Source organism: Sarcophilus harrisii, chromosome 4, assembly GCF_902635505.1.
Source record: "Sarcophilus harrisii chromosome 4, mSarHar1.11, whole genome shotgun sequence".
NCBI classification, from domain to species: domain Eukaryota; kingdom Metazoa; phylum Chordata; class Mammalia; order Dasyuromorphia; family Dasyuridae; genus Sarcophilus; species Sarcophilus harrisii.
This window is the reverse complement of record NC_045429.1, coordinates 372046247-372065741: the sequence shown is the minus strand read 5'-3', so window position 1 is coordinate 372065741 and position 19495 is coordinate 372046247. Positions and strand designations below refer to the sequence as shown.

Genomic DNA, 19495 nt, shown 5'->3' with positions numbered 1-19495 from the left:
TTATTTTATAACTCAAGAGAATGATAGAGAAAATTATAAGTAACCCAAATGAAAATACCTCAAATATAATTGGAAATGTAAAATACATGTGCACAGAGGTAATAATTTATGTAAAACCAGATGAAGACTGAATTAAAGAGGATCAAAAGATGAAGTCCTGAACTTTGGGTAAAAGTCCATAATTAAGAGATATGAGAAGACCAATGTAATTTTTAAAAAGTCATCAGTAGGACTCCAAATTAGTATATTTTTTGATACTTGTAGAATGTTCTAGAGAAGGAAATACAATCTCAGAAAAAGTAACTGAATTTGGTAATCAGATAGCACTTATATTCAAGGATTCAGTTTGAGAATAATAGGAATAGAAGCCAGATTACAGCATGTTAAAGGGAAAGGAATGCTGAACAATGGAAAAAATAGCTAGTCCAAGAGGAATTTGGGAGAAGAAAGTAAATAAATGTTTGATCAACAAATTTCATAATCACCAATTATATATGGATAGAGACTGTATGAAATGGGAAATAACACTACAGCCAAGAAAATTTAATTGACTCAGTCTTTTCATACATTTGTTAATGGGACTAAAAATCAAGTGAGACCCGGTCCTTTGAATAAAGTCTACTAATATTTCCTAGAAATTATACTTCTCTAATAATTCCAAGGTCAGGAGTAGGAGTGGTTATGAAATTCATAATTATCTAATCTGAGAAACCAGTATTAAAATTATTTTGCATGACAATCCTCCTAAAACAAACCCAAGTCACAAATACCTCTGAGACTACAAATATACCTAATTGTTCTTTAGAAGATCAGTTATAGACTAAGCCAAGGGCCCAATATGGGTATCAGAATCAATTTAATATTTAAAGAGGGTAATTTCTGAGATAAGCACTGCATAATCATTTTTTCATAACATATTTCAGATTAAATTCAAGAATCAGATGATGAGGTTTTAAGACACACTAATCAAATGAGATAATAAATGCAAAAATCCTTTTAGAACTATGCAACTACTAACACCAATAACAATCTGTTAGTAGTAATCAATCATACATTAAATAGAAATTATTGAAATGATAATCTATTTCCAAAGAGAAGTTGATTCTTGCAGCAATAAAGATAAAATAATCCTAAGCAAAAAATTTTCATCCATTCTATGTTAGTAGAAAAGCAAATAAATCAGTTATATAATCTAATTCAAGTGTCTAAAGCTGATCAAGAATATATATATATATATATTTAAATTATTTTAATTAGAATTATACAAAAAAATTTCTTTTTAAATATTTTGGTCAGGTCAACTTTTAAAAGCATTACAAAAATAAAAAAGTTGGGATACTGTAACAGCTATCACTTTTAAAATGCATATTCTTGTTTAAGATGCTTATGGTATTGAAAATCACGCAGAATTCAAAAATAAATCCTTTTTAGCCAGTTGAAACAGCATACCAAAATGCTTCTTAAAATACCCAATTGACCTGCTGACTGTTTGCTGGAATGACTTTGCCAACACTTGTTTAATTAGCATTGGCAAATTAACAAAGGCATTTAAATTTCCAATGTAATTGACATGATCATTCTTAGAGACTATAAAAATAAACTGTTGCTTTAAAATATAGTTGTATACTACTGAAATAATAAAATCAACATGTGAAAATTTTCTTAATTGTTTAAAGTCAACATTAAAGTATTTTTTTTTGTAGGAAAAGATCAACATTTTTCCATTTACTGATTTTTAAATGTGCACAAATCCCTTAATTTAAATATTAAATCACCTTTTTTCTTCCTTACCTCTTCTGTGGGTAAGGAAAAAAAGGGAGAAACAGAATTCTAACTACAATAGAAAAACCATTTCTGGTCTTTTACAAAGAGGTAGATCTTTAGGGGGACAAAAAACATTTCTAATGGCAAAATTATAAGACTCTAGCCTTATTTTTTTGTTGTTGCAGTTTAATATACATGATTTAAAAAAACAATACAAAACATATGACTGCCATTTATTTTTGGTATAAAGCTGATTCAATAATATGATTTAAAAAATTCAAACTCCACAAAAGTTATTGCAGCCAATAACAAGGCAAGATGCATATGATCAAGCACAACTTTAAGAAGTACTAATAATCTTATACCATATCCTATTGTGTAGGGGGAAAAAAATCTACTAAATCCTTTGTTTTACAGACTAAGTACTTTAATTTCAAGCTATATATTCAACTTTAGATGTCTTTATAGCAAAACAAACATTTTAAGGCATATATATACACACACACACACATATGTATATATGTAAATATATCACACAAATACATACATACACACACAAAGTACAATATCCATCCTGTAGTAGCAAATAACCATGATTTTTTTTTTTTTTATTGGAGATTTCCTTATGATCATTACAATGGAAAAATTCAGGCTATTTTAAAAATTATTACAGCATTGTGGAAAATAGTGGGATAAAACCTAAGCCAGAGAGGCTGAATTCTTCTTTATTGATAAGAATGAGAAATTCACAGCAAAGTCCAAGTTCACTCAAAACCTTACCACCTGAGACAGAGATTTTATAATTTTTCCATATATCACTAACTCAAATCTGGCCTTCCTTAATCTATTTCATTTTGTGCCTTGGTGGGCAATAAAGAGAAAAAAAAATCAACTGGCTTTTGTAATTGCCTCAACTGTATCTATGACCAACAGGGTAATACTTCGTTCATGTCATTTTTCATCCAATGTTTTTTGAAGGCTTAGTAGCTTGGCTGACATTTTAAATTGGTGACAGGTAATTAGTTCTGGCTAAGGTGAGTCACCAACCTAATAATTGTTTTAAAACTATCAATTTTCTTCTTTGAACATCTTACTTAAATGTTTAATTAGAGCTACCAATTCAGGATTTCCACCAAGAGCTTCAATTTGTTTATAGGCTTCAGATTCAAGCTCCCTAAGTGTATTACGAGTATATTCAAATGAACCTACATTCTCAAGATAATGTACACAGTATTTTTTAATATCTACGTTTTCCGTCCTCTGCCGCAAGATATTTTGAACCTGAGTACTTTCAGGTCTACTCCAAATAGCATGAATAGTAGGAAATGAAAACTTGCCCTCTGTTAGATCTTCACAGAAACTTTTGTTCTCACTATATTCTTTGGAGTGTAGATTAGCATAATCATCCCTAATTTGGAAAAAGAGACCAAGTGTATTAAGGAGTGGCTTTAAATCTTCTTTATAGCTGGAAAACAACTGCATAAGACCTACTGCTAATCCAAACAGTCCACCTGTCTTCTGCAACACCATAGCTTTATACTCTTCTTCAGTAGGACATGTGTAATTATCCCGCCAGTAAATATCTAAACCTTGTCCCTGATGAAGTTCTAGGAGTTGGCGGGTAAAGAGCTTTACTGCATCTGGGTGATTGAGAGTTAAGACTTTTTCTAGACCAAGAAAATACACATAATTGGCAGAATTGATTACAGATGGAATTCCATATATGCTGTGAGCAACAGGAAAGCCACGTCTTAATTTTGAGTTGTCTTCAATATCATCAATAAGCAAACTGGCATTATGTAACATCTCTGTAACTTCAATGATAATCTGTTCAGAAAAAAAGCATGAACAAAATTTTAATATTTCAAAGAAGTACACAAGTTAACAACAATGTAATACAATACTCTAATTTTATACTTCCCTATTTTATCTTCTATTCCAGATTAAAAGCACAGAAAATTTTCAACTATTGTGCAACATATACAAGGAACACATCTGAAATTTTATAAGGCTGACTTGTAACTAGACAGAAGTTTCTTTAAAGCTAGTTTTTCTCAATGATATTCAATAAATTTAAAATTCATTTAACTTAATGGATAATCGTTAAGTTCAGAAATATTTAAGTTTATCAAAAACAAACAAACAAAAAAACAAAAAGCAAACACTTATATAGCACTTACTATGTACCTGGCAATGTGCTCAGCACTTCATCATTATTATTCTATTTGACCCTTGCAATAATCCTGGGAGGTAAGTGCTATAAATTATCCTACTTTACAGACGAGGAAACTAAGAGAAACTGAAGTGAAGTGATTAGCTCACAGTCACTCAACTAGTAAGTCTAGGGCAGGATTCCAGACCTAGTGCATTATCCACTGGGCTACCTTCTGGAATTGGATCAAGAACATGTCTTTCAGGTATGAAGTCTATCAGGATATTTGCATTAAATTTTAACTGCTGCATTTTGATGATTTATTTAGCAACTTAAAAGTTAACTTATTACACAGACACTACACTGACTCATTGGAGGAACATCTTAATTCTTCTAAGGTCCTTGATTGTCTCCTCTGACCATACTTTTCTATCCCTATTTTAATCCTCTCTTCCTCCTAATCAAACTGCTCTTTACCCTCACTGACCTCTGCTTTCTCAATCCTTTTTAGCTTTCCCATTTTACCATCTACTTTGGGGGTTTATACTTACTTCCTACCTAGTCTTGACACTGTCAGGCACCTTCAGTATACTTGACTGATAACCATTCTAGAAGCTTTTGATCTCTTAAAGTTCCAACATTCATACCTGTTAATCTGGTTAATATTTACGAACAGTTTTTTTTTTTTTACTTCCTGTTCATCAGGCTGCTGGTGAACAAGATCATGAAGCTATATTGCTTATGTCCATTATATATTTGAGCTAAATCTCAGCTAGGATCTGTTTAGAATTCTATTTAAATCGTGCTTTCTTTTCCTATTCTATCTGGTATCTTTTAAGTTTTTTTCCATTCTCTTCAAATGCCTACCCTTGCTCTTGCCCCTAGTAGATGACTACAATGTCTACTCTAGGATTATGTAGGTATGAATAAGTACCAAAGCAATTAAAGGACCTGTTCAAGATAACACAAATTACCTTGTCACAGTGATCATCTTGTCAAGATTCAAACCCTGATCTTCTAATTCAAAGACTGTAATATGAGCTCTCTGGATACTCTACCCTCCAAAAGCTGTCTTCACCTAATTTTTCCCATTTTCCTCAGAGGAAGAATAGTTCGTCAGGCAGCCAAGGACACTAGTCTTCATGATCTTGTTACTCCCTATCTATTCAAGGACTACATTCTATTAAATTTCCCTTTCCTCTAGCTCCTTTTCTTCTGCACATAAACTTGTTCAAGTTTTGCCTATTAAAAAAAAAAATCCAAAGCCCTTTGACCCTTCCTTTCCTCATGATATTTTCTGTTCCTCCTTTCTTCTCCCTGCCACTATTAAAACTTCTTGGAGGAAGAATCTACATTTGTTGTCTCTCCTTTACACATCCTTAGCGTCTCACAATTTTGAATCTTTTCTTACTATACCACTAGAATTACTCTCAGGGGAATCAATGACTTCCTAATTGAAATTTCTAATTTCTTCTCTGATATTTTCTCCTGCACTTTAAAGTATCTTAGTGTTGGCTGCAATATGACAATGCTGTTGAACTGCTGCTTCTTGAAGCTCTCTTCTTTCTCTTCTGTCCAAAAGGGTTACGGTTCTCCTTTGTCTTTCTTTTATGAACATTCTTTTCCTTCACTAGTTCCTTGTTTCTTTCCCTAAAGCCAGCATTTTTCTCAAGGCTCTGACTTCTGTCTCTAGACTCACTCCCTTAATATTCTCAACAATCCAAAGTTGCAGTTTTCATTTCCTTATATGGTTGCTGAAACTACAGTCTCCACTTTCAATTCATTTCTAAGTACCTACATGACATCTCTATCTATAGATATTCTCTAACTCTACATATCCTGAACCAAACTGTTAGTCAGTTAATAAATATTTATTAGGAATCACTATGTGCCAGACATCATGCTAAATGCTGAAGATAGAAGAAGGCAAAAGATAGTCCCTACCTTCCAGGAGCTCACTGATCAAACCAATTCCTCCCTATTGACTTCTTTATTTCTATTCATGGCAATCCCATACCATCAAGTCCCCCAAATTAGATCCTCACTCTGTTCCATCAGCAAAAGAAAGGGTAGCTGAAGATCACTGTATATGGAGATGATACACACATGTAAGAAAAGGCTAAGGACTGGAGAGGGGAAATATGATGAACATAATTTGAATGAGAATCTCATGCAGAAAAAAATCTAAGTTATATTGTCATGGAAGCAAATTACAAAACACCTAGATAGGAGAAAAAAGAGAAATAGTCAAGGAAATAGATCCTAAATCTGGATTTGAAGAATGATAGAACAAAGATGCAGAGTTTCAATTATGAAAATTATCTGCCTCAGTACTTTATTTCCCTAAAACAGAGTGCTATGAATTTAAGGCTTCAAAAAGTTAGAAGGAAAATTGTTGTTCTGATCATTAAGGAGCTGACTGACGAAAGAAGTTATAGGACATGAAATATTCATCATATTTCTAAAGGATCTCTTTGAGGTGCTGATGGGTGGACTTTTTTTCTATTTCTATTTTCCCCTCATGTTCTGTCTCTCCAGGACATTTTTTTTTGGATTATTTCCTGCATTACTGTGTCAAGGTTCTCTTTTTGGTCACAACTTTCTAGTAGCCTAATTATTCTTATATTTTCTCTTCTTGATCTGTTCTCCAAATCTGCTTATTTTTCTTATAAGATGTTTCACATTCTGTCCTATTTTCTCCTTCTTTATAATCTGTTTTATTATTTCTTGGTCTCCAATAGCTTCCCCTCACCCAATTCTAATTTTCAAAGAATCATTTTCATCTTTGAGATTCTGTACTTTCTTTTCTAGTTGGTTAACTCTTTTTTCATAATCTTGTTTTTCTTGGATGGTTTTTATTTTATTTTATTTTAAAAATTTGTCCTCAATGTCTCATTTGATTTTTAAATTCTTTTTTTGAGTTCTTCTATAAATTCTCTACATGAGGAAGCCACTTCACAAGCCGGTTAACTCCCGGCCTGAGGTCTTTATTTAGATTTTCTTGGGCTGTATCAGGAGGACCTCAGTTTTGCATCTATGTTCATCCTGAGGTGTAAATTTGTTCTATTTGTGGGGAAATCGGAAGAACTTGAAATTTACCAACCTACACTGCCATCTTCCCAGAATCCTCTCTTCCCTTCTTAAGTTGTGAGCAAGAGAAGATTCAGAAAAACAAATAGGATTGCTGAGTGGGGTAAATGGGACAACATACAATGCAGAAAAGATGGAACTATTCAAATTTAATTTTGCTTCTATTTTCTTTTTCAGGAGAATGATCATTGACTACAAGAGATAAAAGGAAAACGGTTTACAGAAAGTTGCATAACCTAGGATAGGTCAGGAATTAAAGAGTGTACCTCTTTGTCCTCCTTCAGTAGGAGAATGATCATTGACTACAAGAGATAAAAGGGAAAATGGTTTACAGAAAGTTGTCATAACCCTAGGATAGGTCAGGAAATAAAGAGTGTACCTCTTTGTCCTCCTTCAGTATAAGTTCTAAGGCTCTGGTCTCGTTTAGAAGGCATGCTTATATTTGTAAATTACAAAAAGTTGGTGGGTATAGCTAATATGTTGGATGAGTTAGAGTCCTAAGGGGTCTTGACTTAAAGATGAAATGTTACAAGAGTGATTCCATAGCTGTCCTGAAAAAGATGTGAACATTGCTATGGACTGAAAGCTCAATGTGAATCAACAGTGTGATATGACAGTCAGAAAAGCCCAGGCATGAAGAGGGCATCTTCTACAATGATCTCTGTGACAAGGAGGGTATCCTGCTCAATTATGATCTCATCAGATCACATCCAGATATTGAGTTCAGCTCTTAGCAATGCAAGTAGGCAGTTCACCAACATGCTGGAGAGTATGAAGCAGACAATTAGTTTGGTGAAAAGAAGAGAATAAAGGAATTAGAGGTGAACCAGCTGAAGGAACTGGGATGTTTAAATTAGAGAAGAGAAAATTAAGAGGGGTTGTGATAGTTATCTGTAATTATCTGAAGAGATGACTTATAGAAGAGGGATTCTGCTTGGCCAAAATGAATATAACTAGAAGTTGGATTCAAGTTGCAGAAAGGCTCGTAGAAATGAGGTTCAACTTCCTAACAATTAGATTGTTTCAGGGGGCAGTAAGTTCCTCCTCACTGGAAGCCCTGAATACAAAAGATTTAAGTCCTTCATAATCTCTCTATAGGTTTATTTCACTTTACTTCTCTTCACCCCAGGAACTCTTGTCCAAATTTGACACTTCATTTTCCAATTCTGGGCCTTCATATTAGTGCAGAATGGGCTTACTTTTTAAACCTTAGTCTTTCAAGACCCATGGCTTTCTTTAAGGTTCAGCTAACATGCAACTTCATTATAGGAAGCTCATCCTGTAGTTGTTAGCACTTTTTCTCCACCAAAATAATATTGATTCTGGTTATTTGTATAGTCTTTTCCCAGAAGAGTATCAGTTCCTTGAAGACAAGTACTACTAATCCTTTTTTTTTTTTTTTTTGTGCTTGTGGGCTTTAGCACAGGGCTTTGTATATAAAAGATGCTGAATATATATTTACTAAATTTAATGAGATTATTTAAATTTACAACCTGTGTCCTCATTAGTATACTGTCTTATTGGTAACTCCTAAAATTCTTTAACATTGACAATCTAACATTTGCATAACGATTCCAAATTACTTATTTCGTTTAATCCTCAAAGAACACAATGAATGATTTGTTCAAGTAATGAATGAGGGTAGTCAACCAAGTTCTTTTGATCTATAGTCTGGTGATCTTTCCACAACATTCTAATGCAGGATCCACTGTATAAAGACAGACCTAGGCAGAAGTGGACATTTATTTGGACAGCTAAGTGGCACAGTGGATAGAGTGCTGAGCCTGGAGTCGGGACCAGAGTTTAAAATTAAACCCCTGACACTTATTAGCTGTGTGAACCTCAACAAGTTACTTAACCCTGCTTCAGTTTCCCCATCTGTAATAAGAACAGAAGGAAATGGCAAACCACTCCAGTTTAGGTCCTTTATTCACTATGCCAAGTTGCATTTCAAATATTAGGATCTGCAAGGAGGTACAGTGGCTTGGAGGTACAGTAAGACCCAAGTTCAAATTTGCCCCCAGACACTTAAAAACTGTGTAACCCTGGGCAACTCACTTAACCCTGTTGGCCTCGGTTTTCAGCTATAAAAAAAGAAAATAGCAAACCACTCTAGTATCTTTGCAAACAAAACAAAACAAAACAAAAAACCCAACTCCAAACCCCAAAACAGGAAGAGCTGGATATGACAGAAATAAACAACAAAGGGGAAGTAAATGACTTCACAATCCCAAGGCCATTACACTCTACATATGATCTCTGAATTTAAGGGTCTGCGTAATGGGGTTACTTAGTAGGCTAAATCTCAGGGTCACATGCTTAACAAATACCAGAATTTTAAAAAGATGTGGCCTTTTAAGCTTAAGAGATCTTCATAATACCTGTAGTCCAGTAATTGAAAAAAATCATTAAATTGGTAATTGTATAAATAAATACCTGTGTCTTATCTTCAGGAACTTTGAGCCAGTGATTAAATGCTTGCGAAAGTTTAGTTCTCACTTGTTTACCTGCAATTAAATAATTTTTTTGTTAGCAATCAGTATTTTAACTACTGAAAAATCCATAAATGTTTTTCATAATTATTAAGTCCAGATCAAGTAAGTCATCTTTCACTATGCTGTCTTATTCCTATATCTGAAAAATATGAAGTCTCAAATGCTTGTAAAGAAGAGAAGACCAGTTTTAACCCCACTTCTCTGTATTAAAAACAAATAATTTTAGAAAAGGCTTCAGACATCATAAAATAGTTCATCCCAATTTTAAAGATGAAGAAGTTTCCTGAAGTACCTGAAGGTAATAGTATATTATTGTTCTATAAAAAAGATGAACAAGTTGATTTTAGAAAGGCCTGGAAAGATTTATACAAACTGATGCTGAGCAAAACAAGCAGAATTTGGAATACATTGCACACAATAACAGCAAGAATGTTTGATGATCGACCATGGAAGACTTGGCTTTTCTCAGAGGTTCAATGAACCAAGGCAATTCCAATAGACTCTGGATAGAAAACACCATCTGTATCCAGAAAAAGAACTAGAGAGACTAAATGTAAGGCAACACTATGTTCACTTCTTTTTTCTTTTTTTTTAATATTTCTCCCATGATTTTTTTCTTCTGCTGTGATTTTTCTCTCCCAACATGATTCATAAAGCAATGTGTATTAAAAATAAATAAATTTACTAGGGAAAAAAAGAAAAGAAATTGGCCCAATGGGATGGTAAATGATTTGGACAAAGTCACAGTGTTTAGTTAATGGCAGAGTTGGGTCAGAAATGTTTAATAAATTCTACCTTTCAGTAAAATTAATTTAACTTAGAAATATTTAGTTCTAAAATTATTAATGTTTTATTTTACTTATATTTAGACTCATTCTCTGGATTTGGACTTCTCTACATTTACAGTGCTTGCTGACTTTCCCATTTGGAAAAATGTTTCCTCTAAAGTATGTAGTCTGTCTGTCTCATTTTTTCCCCTGGTTGTGATGGCCTTAATGATTATTTTTTGAAAATTCATCATTTCATGGAGATTGAATATAAATCAATACAAGCTATGTTCCCTTCTTTTTTCTGTTTGTCTTTTTCCCCCTTTCCCAAGATTTTTCCCTTTTGTTCTGATTTTTCTCTCCCAGAATGATTCATACAACAATGTGTATCAAAAATATTCATCATTTTTTTAGCATTCTTTAAAACAATTTTTGAGTTCTAAATTCTTCTCCTCCTTTCCACCTTTTCCTTACCCAAAGCTACATGGGAAAAAGTTCCCTATTAATCACATTACAAAAATAAAAGCAAGAAAAAGAAAATTAAAAATGTATTTCAAGAAGTGATATTTTTATATTACAATTATTCCCAATATACTTTTTCCTTTACCTCTCAGATACCCATATTGTTTTGAAGAAAAAAATAGGAAGGAAAAAAATCAGCTAACTGAATGATATATCCAAAAAAAAAAAAAAAAAAGAAAAGAAAATATAATGTACCACATTCATAGATTTCCATCTCTGCAAAAGAGTAAATGGAAGTGTCTTCTCAGTTGTCTTTCTTTAGACCATGCTTGTTATTTGTAATATTTGTTTTTGATTGTTTCTGTGGCTTTTCTTTTCATTCACACTAATATAGTCATTATGCATGGTGGTGGTCTTTTTTTTTTTCATGTATCAGTTCATGTAGATCTTTTTATGTGTCTCTGTATTCATCATTCATCATCATCATCATCATTCATCTTGTGCTACTTCATTAGTCACATATCATACTTAGTTTATCTATACTCCAATTGAAGGATACATACTTTGTGTTTAATGACACAAAAAAATTCTGCTAGGATTTTCTTTTTATCAATGACCTTTTCAGAACATAAGGCCAGTAGTGGAATCTCTGAGTCATAGGATGTTTACATCTTTATTTACATAATTTCAAACAGCTTTCCAATTTCATAGGGTTGTTGTTTGCAATTCTTTGGAAAACTCTTTATTCATATTCTTTGATCACTTATCTATTGGGAATGATTTTTGTTCACAGACATGTTAGCTATCTTGGATACTAAAGCCTTATCTGAGAAACCTGATTAAATTTTTTTCACATTTGACTGCTTCCCTTCTTATCTTGGGTGCTTTAGTTTTGTTTGTTCAGAAACTTTTCAGGTTCATGTAATCAAAATTACTTATTTTCTAATTTCTAATAGTCTCTCTCCTTTGTAAATTAAAGTTAAGAATAAATCCCTGGGCTCTGGGAAAATGCTGACATCCACAATGTGATTTTATTACCCAAAGTGTTATCTATATGCATGGCCAGACCAAACAACTGAGGCAGTTCCAAGAGTGATGTTCACATGTAAGATGAATGGTGAAGTCAATAGGACAGACTTACAGAAATGATATGTGGGAAAAGCAAGATAATAGTCATTTATTATTTTATTTTAAATTCATGAAATAAAACAAGCATTTCTATACAATACAGTACAACAAAAAAAGATGATTGTACATGAAACTGAAAATCTACCATGTACAACTTGCAATTCCTTTCAAATATAGAACAAAATTATCATGTTAAAAAAAAGAATATTACATCTCTGGCCCACAGTTATGAGAGGTAGTTTTTTTCCCCCTAATTTATCTTTTAATATGATCTCTAATATTAAGAGATTCAAAATTTTTATTTTGAAATTATTTTGAATATGATGTTGATCATGTTGATCCAAGGTTAATTTCTTCAGATTGAGTTCCAGGTTTTTCCTAGGCTTTATGAAGTAGAAAATTCTTGCCTAAGTAATTTATTGAATGAATTCTCCCTTGTCTAGTCTGCTCCATCTATCTACCTTTCTATTTCTTTAACCAATATTAAATTTATACCTTAAAATATAGTTTGAGGTCTGGAAGTGCTAGTCTTCCTTCATCTTTGTCTTTTCCCCCCCCCCATTATTTCTCTTCATATTCTATATATTTTTTTGCCCTCCAAAATATTTTTTGAAACAAGTTTTATAAACTATCAGTTAGTTTGATTGGTATAGCATTAAAACTGTAAATTAACTTTGTTAGTGACTAAGTCATGACAACTGAATATTCCTTCAGTTATTTGTTGCTTTTTATTTCTCTAAGGAGTAATTTAAAAGCAAATTTATACATGTATTTTGTGAACTTCAGTAGGTTAGTCTCCAAAATTTCTGAGTTTTGTGGTTATATAGAATATTTTCCTTTCTACTGCTTGCTACTTCTTGAATTTTGTTATTGTATTGAAACACTGCTGATTTTGGTAAGTTTATTTTGTAGCCTGAAACTCTGCTGGAACTATTCTCTCAATAGCTTTGCTGATTCCCTAGACTTTTCTAAATAAATCAACATGCCATCAGCAAATAGGGAGAATTTTATCTTTTTGCCTTTTTTCTGTCTGTAATGTCTTTTTGTTGAATTATTTCTATCACTTCTAGAAGATTCTAATGTTGCATATATGCTTGCTTTTGGTTTTGAGATACATTTTATGATAGTAAAAAAAGATCCCACTATTTAGCCAAAACTTTTTAAAAATTCTCATCATAAATGACATGCTTTTTTTTGACAAAAGATTTCTTTGTGCAACTCTTGAGATAATCATGTGGTTTTAGATATTTAATCATGTTAAAACAGATTATGTTGATTGTTTTCCTAACATTGTGCCAATTGGGATATAAATACAACTTGGTCATAATTCATGATTTTTTCCCCATGAACTGCTGTATTAAGTTTGATAGGATTTTAGAGAAAAATTTTGAATTGATAGTCATTAATGATATTGATATACTATTTTTGCTCTGTACATTATACTTATTGATTTAGGTTTAGGGGTTATGTCTGTATCAGAAAAGGAATATGGTAGAGTTTCATTTCGTAGTTTTTGAGCATTCTTTATATAATTTTGGTACTCATTTTTTTTTTTAATTGATGGAATTCTCATATGAATCCATTAGGACCAGGAAGTTTTTCCCCCTACTTTGGTTGTTATAGTGAATTCTATTTCCTTTCATGAAATTGAATTAAGCTATCTTTTTAATCTTCTGTTGAGTATATATATATATATATATATATATATATATACACACACACACACACACACACACACACACACACACACTTTTTTTTTTTTGCTGAGGCAATTGGAGTTAAGTGACTTGCCCAGGGTCACTCAGCCAGGAAGTGTTAAGTATTTGAGGTCACATTTGAACTTGGGTCCTTCTGACTTCAGGGCTGGTGCTCTCTCCATTGCGCCACCTAATGGCCCAGGTATTTTATAATTTTGAAGGTATTGCAATCTTTCTTTTGTGTTCTTAGTTTTTTTTTCTTTGTCAATTTATTTAATATTTTTCCCCAGTTAAATATAAAACAAATTTTTACTTTTGTTTTACAGATTCTCTCCCTTCCTCCCTACTCACTCTCACATTCCTTGAGAAGGCACATATGAAGCTATGCAAAACATTTCCTTTATAAAAGTCATGTTACGAAAGAAAAAAAGATTCCCCTCCCCCTCCACTCAAAAAAGTATGTTTCAATCTGTATTCAAACAAAATTAGTTCTTTCTCTAGGTATGGATAGTCTTTCAGAGAAGTCTCGGATGTCTGTATTGCTGAGAATAGCAAAGTCATTCACAGGTGATCATCCTATAACATTGCTATTATTTTGTACACAGTACATTTCACTTTGCTTGAGTTCATAGAGGATTTTCCAGATTTTTTCTGATACTATCCTGCTTATCATTTCTCTTAGAATAATGATAGGCCATCACAATCACACACCAGTTTATTCAGCCACCTCCCAATTGATGGGCATCCCCTCAAATTCCAATTCTTTGCCCTGAGAAGAGAGCTACTATACACATTTTTATATATATAGGTCCCTTGCCTTTTTTTTTTTTTTAAGTCTCTTTTGGAATTAATGCTTAGTAGTAGTATTGTTAGGTCAAAGGATAATCATACTTTTATAGCTCTTTGGGCACAGTTCATATCTTTTCATCATTTATCAACTGGGGAATGGATCCTGTTTTTATATAAATTTTACTCACTTCTGCATACATTTGAGAAGGCCTTCATCAGAAGAATATGCTTCAAAATTCTTTTCACAATTATTATTATGAACTGTATTTCCCCATTTAGTCTATCCTCTCTTTCACCACATATCTCTCTTTAAAAATGTTTTTGCTTCTGATTATTCCCACCCCCAATATCTTCTATCTTCTATTACCTTCCCCTTTCTCATATCCCCTTTGTTTTCTACTTTCCTGTAAGGTCAGAGAGATTTTTATACTCATACTGGGTGTGTATGTTATTTCCTCTTTGAGCCAATTCTGATGAGAGTAGTTTACTCATTCCTCCCTCCTGCTCCCTTTTTCCCTTCCACTATAAAAGCTTTTTTCTTGCCTTTTTTTTTTTTAATGATGGATAATTTATGCCATTTTACTTCTCCCTTTCCCTTTCTCTTGTACATTCCTCTCTCATGCCTTAATTTTATTTTTTTTAAAGATATTATCTCTTCATATTTAACTCATACCTGTGCCCTGTCTACATATACTCCTTCTAACTACCATAATAATGAGAAAGTTTTTATGAGTTACAAGTCTCATCCTTGTATTTAGGAATATAACCAGATAAACCTTATTAAGTCCCTTATGATTTCCCCATTCTGCTATCTCCTAATGCTTCTGTTGAGCCCTATGTCTGAAAATCAAGTTTTCTATTTAGCTCTGGTTTAAAACCAGATCTCATCACAAATGCTTGGAAGTCCTCTATTTCACTAAATGTTGCCCTATTCCCCTGAAAGATTATACTCAAGTTTTGCTGGATAAATGATTCTTGGTTGTACTCTTACCTCCACTGCTCTCTGATCCTTTAATGTAGAAGTTGCTAACTCTTGTGTTATCCTGACTGTGATTCTACTCTACTTGAATTGTTTCTGGATGCTTGCAATATTTTCTCTTTGACCCAGGAGTTCTGGAATTTGGCTATAATATTCCTGAGAGTTTTCATCTTGGGATCTCTTTCAAGAGATGATCGAGGGATTCTTTCAATTTCTATCTTACCCTCTGGTTCTAGAACAGTAGGACAGTTTTCCTTGATAATTTCTTGAGAAATGATGTTTTGGCTCTTTTATTGATCATGGTTTTCAGGTACACCAATAATTTTTAAATTATTTCTCCTGGATCAATTTTCCAAGTTAGCTGTTTTTTCTAATGAGACATTTCACATTGTTTTCTACTTTTTCCATTCTTTTTTGATTTTATGGTTTCTTGATTTCTCATAAAGTCGTTAGTTTTCATTTACTCAATTCTAATTTTTAAGACATTATTTTCTTCAGTGAGCTTTTGTACCTCCTTTTCCATTTGGCCAATTTTGCTTTTTAAGTTATTCTTCTCCTCATTAGCTTTTTGCATTTCCTTTTGCATCATTCTCATTTCTCTGTCCAATTTTTCTTCTCTTACTTTTGAGCTCCCTTTTGGCTCTTCCATGGCCTCAGACCAATTCTCATTTTTCTATATTCTTTGGATATAGGAGATTTGACTTTGTTATCATTTTCTAAATGTGCATTTTGATGTTCCTTATTACCACAGTAGCGTTCTAGGGTTAGAATTTTTTTCTGTTGTTTGCTCATTTTCCCAGCTTATTACTCAACTTTTAATTCTTTGTCAAAGTAGGGCTCTGTTTCTAGGACAGAGGGGATACTGTCCCAAGTTTCAGAGTTTTTGTGCAGATGTTTTCAGAGATTCTTTTAGGTACCTGTAAATTTTTGTTTTCCTAAGGGAAAGTGTATTTGAGTGACCACAAGCACTCTTTTCTGCCCTGAAATTATGAGGAGGGTCATTTCTCCCCTCCCTCCTTCCCCATTCCACTGTGGTGGTTAGTTTTAGAGTGCTAAAGCAACAGAGTCCTTCTCTAGTGCTAGTAAAGAGATCTCCTTTTGACCAATTGTTCAACCTTCTTACCATCTCTGAGCTGAAGCTCCAGAAGCTACTTTTGCTGTTGTCACTTTTGCTACTTCTGCCACAGCTGTTGTTACTACTGTAGATTGTTTCCCAAGGCCCTCTCATCCTGCTGAGAAACCTTTCTTGCTGAACTTCCAAGTCTTCTTTGGTGATCTAGAGAAGTTAAGAAGTCTGGAAATGGCTGGTGCATTTGCTGAGTCAGAAGACCCAAGGCCCACTCCTGCTTTGTTGGCACCCAGGTCGGGCTGGGGATATGGTGATGCGATTTGTGCCAAGATTGAACACTGGACTCCTATACCTTGGTATAACAGACTTTTCTTGCTGACATTCTAAGCTGTCTGGTTTGAAAATCGTTCTGCTCCATCTTTTTGTGTGTTCCAATGCTTTAAAATTTGTTTAGAGTCATTATTTAAAGGATAATTGGAAGGATTTTGGGGAGAGCTTGGTTGGGTCCCTGACTTATTCTACCATCTTGGCTCTGCCTCCCAAGTTTTTTTTTTCTTTTTAGCATAAAATGATGCATAAGAGCTTCTGATAATTTTTTTTCTCTCATTTTGTTGTAATTTCATTTAGATTATTTAATATTTTGTAGGATTTATTTTCTGCTCTCTCTTTTTTTAATCATGTCATTGAAGTTTTATCAATATTGCTTATATTTTCAAAGAACCACCTAAGTTTTGTTTATATCTATTTCTCCTCTAATTTTTAGAACCTCCTGTTATGCATGTGCTTATGTTTCAATTTTATATGCTGGCTTCTCAAATTTTAAAAACATATTCTTTGTCAATGTATATTTTTAAAAATTTAAGTTTTCCTTTGAGACCTGCTTTAGCTGATTCCAAAGTTTTTGGGATGTTGTTGTATCAATAAAATTGCTTTTAAGTAACTTACATAATTCTTTTATGTAATTATTGTTTTTATAATTCTCTGACCCACTTATAATTTAGGATTTCACTATTAAAACTTTATTTGGTTCTGTAGCTTTTGTTTGTGCTTAATGAAATGATTACTATTTTTGTCATGTTATTGGTTCTATATTTATTTGTAATATTTTTTGTCTCGTAATACACAGTTAATTTTTTGTAAAACATCATTGTGGTGTTGAGAAGTATGTATATTCTTTATAATTCCTGTTTAGAAGATCCCATAGTTTGTGTAAACTCTGGTTTCTCAAACATTATGTTCAACTTCAAAAGTTTTTTTTATGTTCTACCTTTAATTTTCAAAAGTTATTGGTACCTAATTTCTAATAAAGCAAATTTTATCAGAAATTAGTATACATTCTAATGATCCAAGACTTTATTCGCGTCACCCTCATGTTTCATAGCAAAACCCTGTTTAAACTTTAAGATCTTAAGAGTAGATAATATAATGAGAAAGAACAAGGCAATAGAAACAAATTTAAATTCTTTAATAAAAAGTACTCATGGCTCCTCAAGAGTTCTTCAATCTTTAAAAAGTTTAGATCTGAAATGGTCTGCTTTGAAAAAGTTCTATAAGCACTTCCATCATTTTGATCTCTGTAATCCTTTCACTCATTCGGTCCTTTTTATTCTACTGAAATCATACTATTTTATTTTAAAGTAGTATTTTATTTTTTCAAATATTTATAAAAAGTTTTCAATATTCATTTTTGTAAGACTTTTTTGTTCCAAATTTTTTGTCCTTTCTTATCGTTCCTCCCCTTCCCCCCCAAAAAAATATCAAACAATTTGTTATAAGTATATGCAATTCTTTTAAATGTATTTCCTTATCTGTCATGTTGTGGAAGAAAAATAGGACCAAAAGAAGAAAAAACACAAGAAAACAAAAAGGTAAAAATATTATGTTTCAAACCTCATTTCAGTCTCCATAGTTTTCTCTTTAAATGTACATAGCTTTTGTTATCCCATGTCTACTGGAAATGCCTTGAATCACTACATTGTTGAAAAAAGCCAAGTCCATCAGAGTTGATCATAACATAATCTTCTTGTTATTGTGTATAATGTTCTTTTGGTTCAACCATCTTTAGATCCTTATCTTTTCTTGTCTAGTAAATTGTAAAAGGTTATGCAACTATATTCTGCAAGGCTTTAAGCACTATGTAAATGTACTACATAAATTTAAGCACTATATAAATAATATTAGACTTTTTGCCTCTAGTCGTTCCTCTTTCCATTCCATCCTTCACAATACTGGCTAAATTAACTTCTAATTATAACTTTTCTACCAAATTTTCTACTCAGAAGCTTCTAGTGGCTTCCCACCACTTGGAAATGATATATAAATTCCTGATTAGGGCTCTCCTTAGTCTAGTTTTTAAGTAACTTCATTATTTCTTTTCTGAATAATTTGGACTACTATTTGAGAAATTAAATATTTTCCTAAAAATCTCCTATTCTCTCCTTTACTTAAAGCTTTGAGCATACAGTCATCTTCCCTGCTGAGGTCATTTAGAAGCTTCCACAAGTCTTACAGGTCTAGCTTTTTTTAACTTGTCCCCTTGTTTCTATCCCCTTTCATCTCATCTAGGATCTTGCCTTTTAAATTATACAATATTTCATTATTATGGTGATCTCTCTCTCTTTTGATCTCTTCTGCTAGGTTTCTATTCCTAATAACCTTTACTTATAAAGTACTGTCCCACAGAGAGTATCCTTTCAAGTATGCCTTTACTTCCTTATTTACCTTTCTTTTTTCATTCTCCATTCCCCCTGTTTTAACAGCATTTCTAGACCTAGAAAATGGACTCTGTAGAAAATGATCTTAATACTGAACTGCTGAAGTACAACATGATTTTGCAAATTTCAAATCATTAAACTATATCTCATCTCTTTCACTTAGGTAGAAAGGAAAATGTTAAAGAAATGAGGTATTAGATTAGATTAGTAGAGCTAAGCAGAAATCTTGCATCTTTCAATCTGTTTCTGAATATTTTTAAAAAATAAATTTAATTATGCATAGGTTCATAGTGGAAACCATGGGAATGGATGTAGGTGATTATGTCTTTTAATTAAAGCACTTCATTTTCTAAGAAAAAAAAACTGAAGGTCAGAATTTAAATGGCTTA

The 19495-nt window shown here is 32.6% G+C and overlaps 1 protein-coding gene across 3 annotated transcripts in view; it reads right to left on the bottom strand.

The window, feature by feature from the left end:
* Positions 1 to 2341: 2341 nt before the first annotated feature.
* GGPS1 (geranylgeranyl diphosphate synthase 1) overlaps positions 2342 to 19495 on the bottom strand; it is a 42122-nt gene continuing 24968 nt past the window's right edge. For all 3 annotated transcript variants that reach the window (XM_003767801.4, XM_012547944.3, XM_012547945.3), the window contains exons 3-4: positions 9443 to 9513; positions 2342 to 3591 (exon numbers count right to left, since the gene is read on the bottom strand). In XM_003767801.4, coding sequence (XP_003767849.1) covers positions 2833 to 3591; positions 9443 to 9513 — 830 coding nt within the window. In that variant the 3' untranslated portion in view covers positions 2342 to 2832. The remainder of the gene's footprint in view (positions 3592 to 9442; positions 9514 to 19495) is intronic.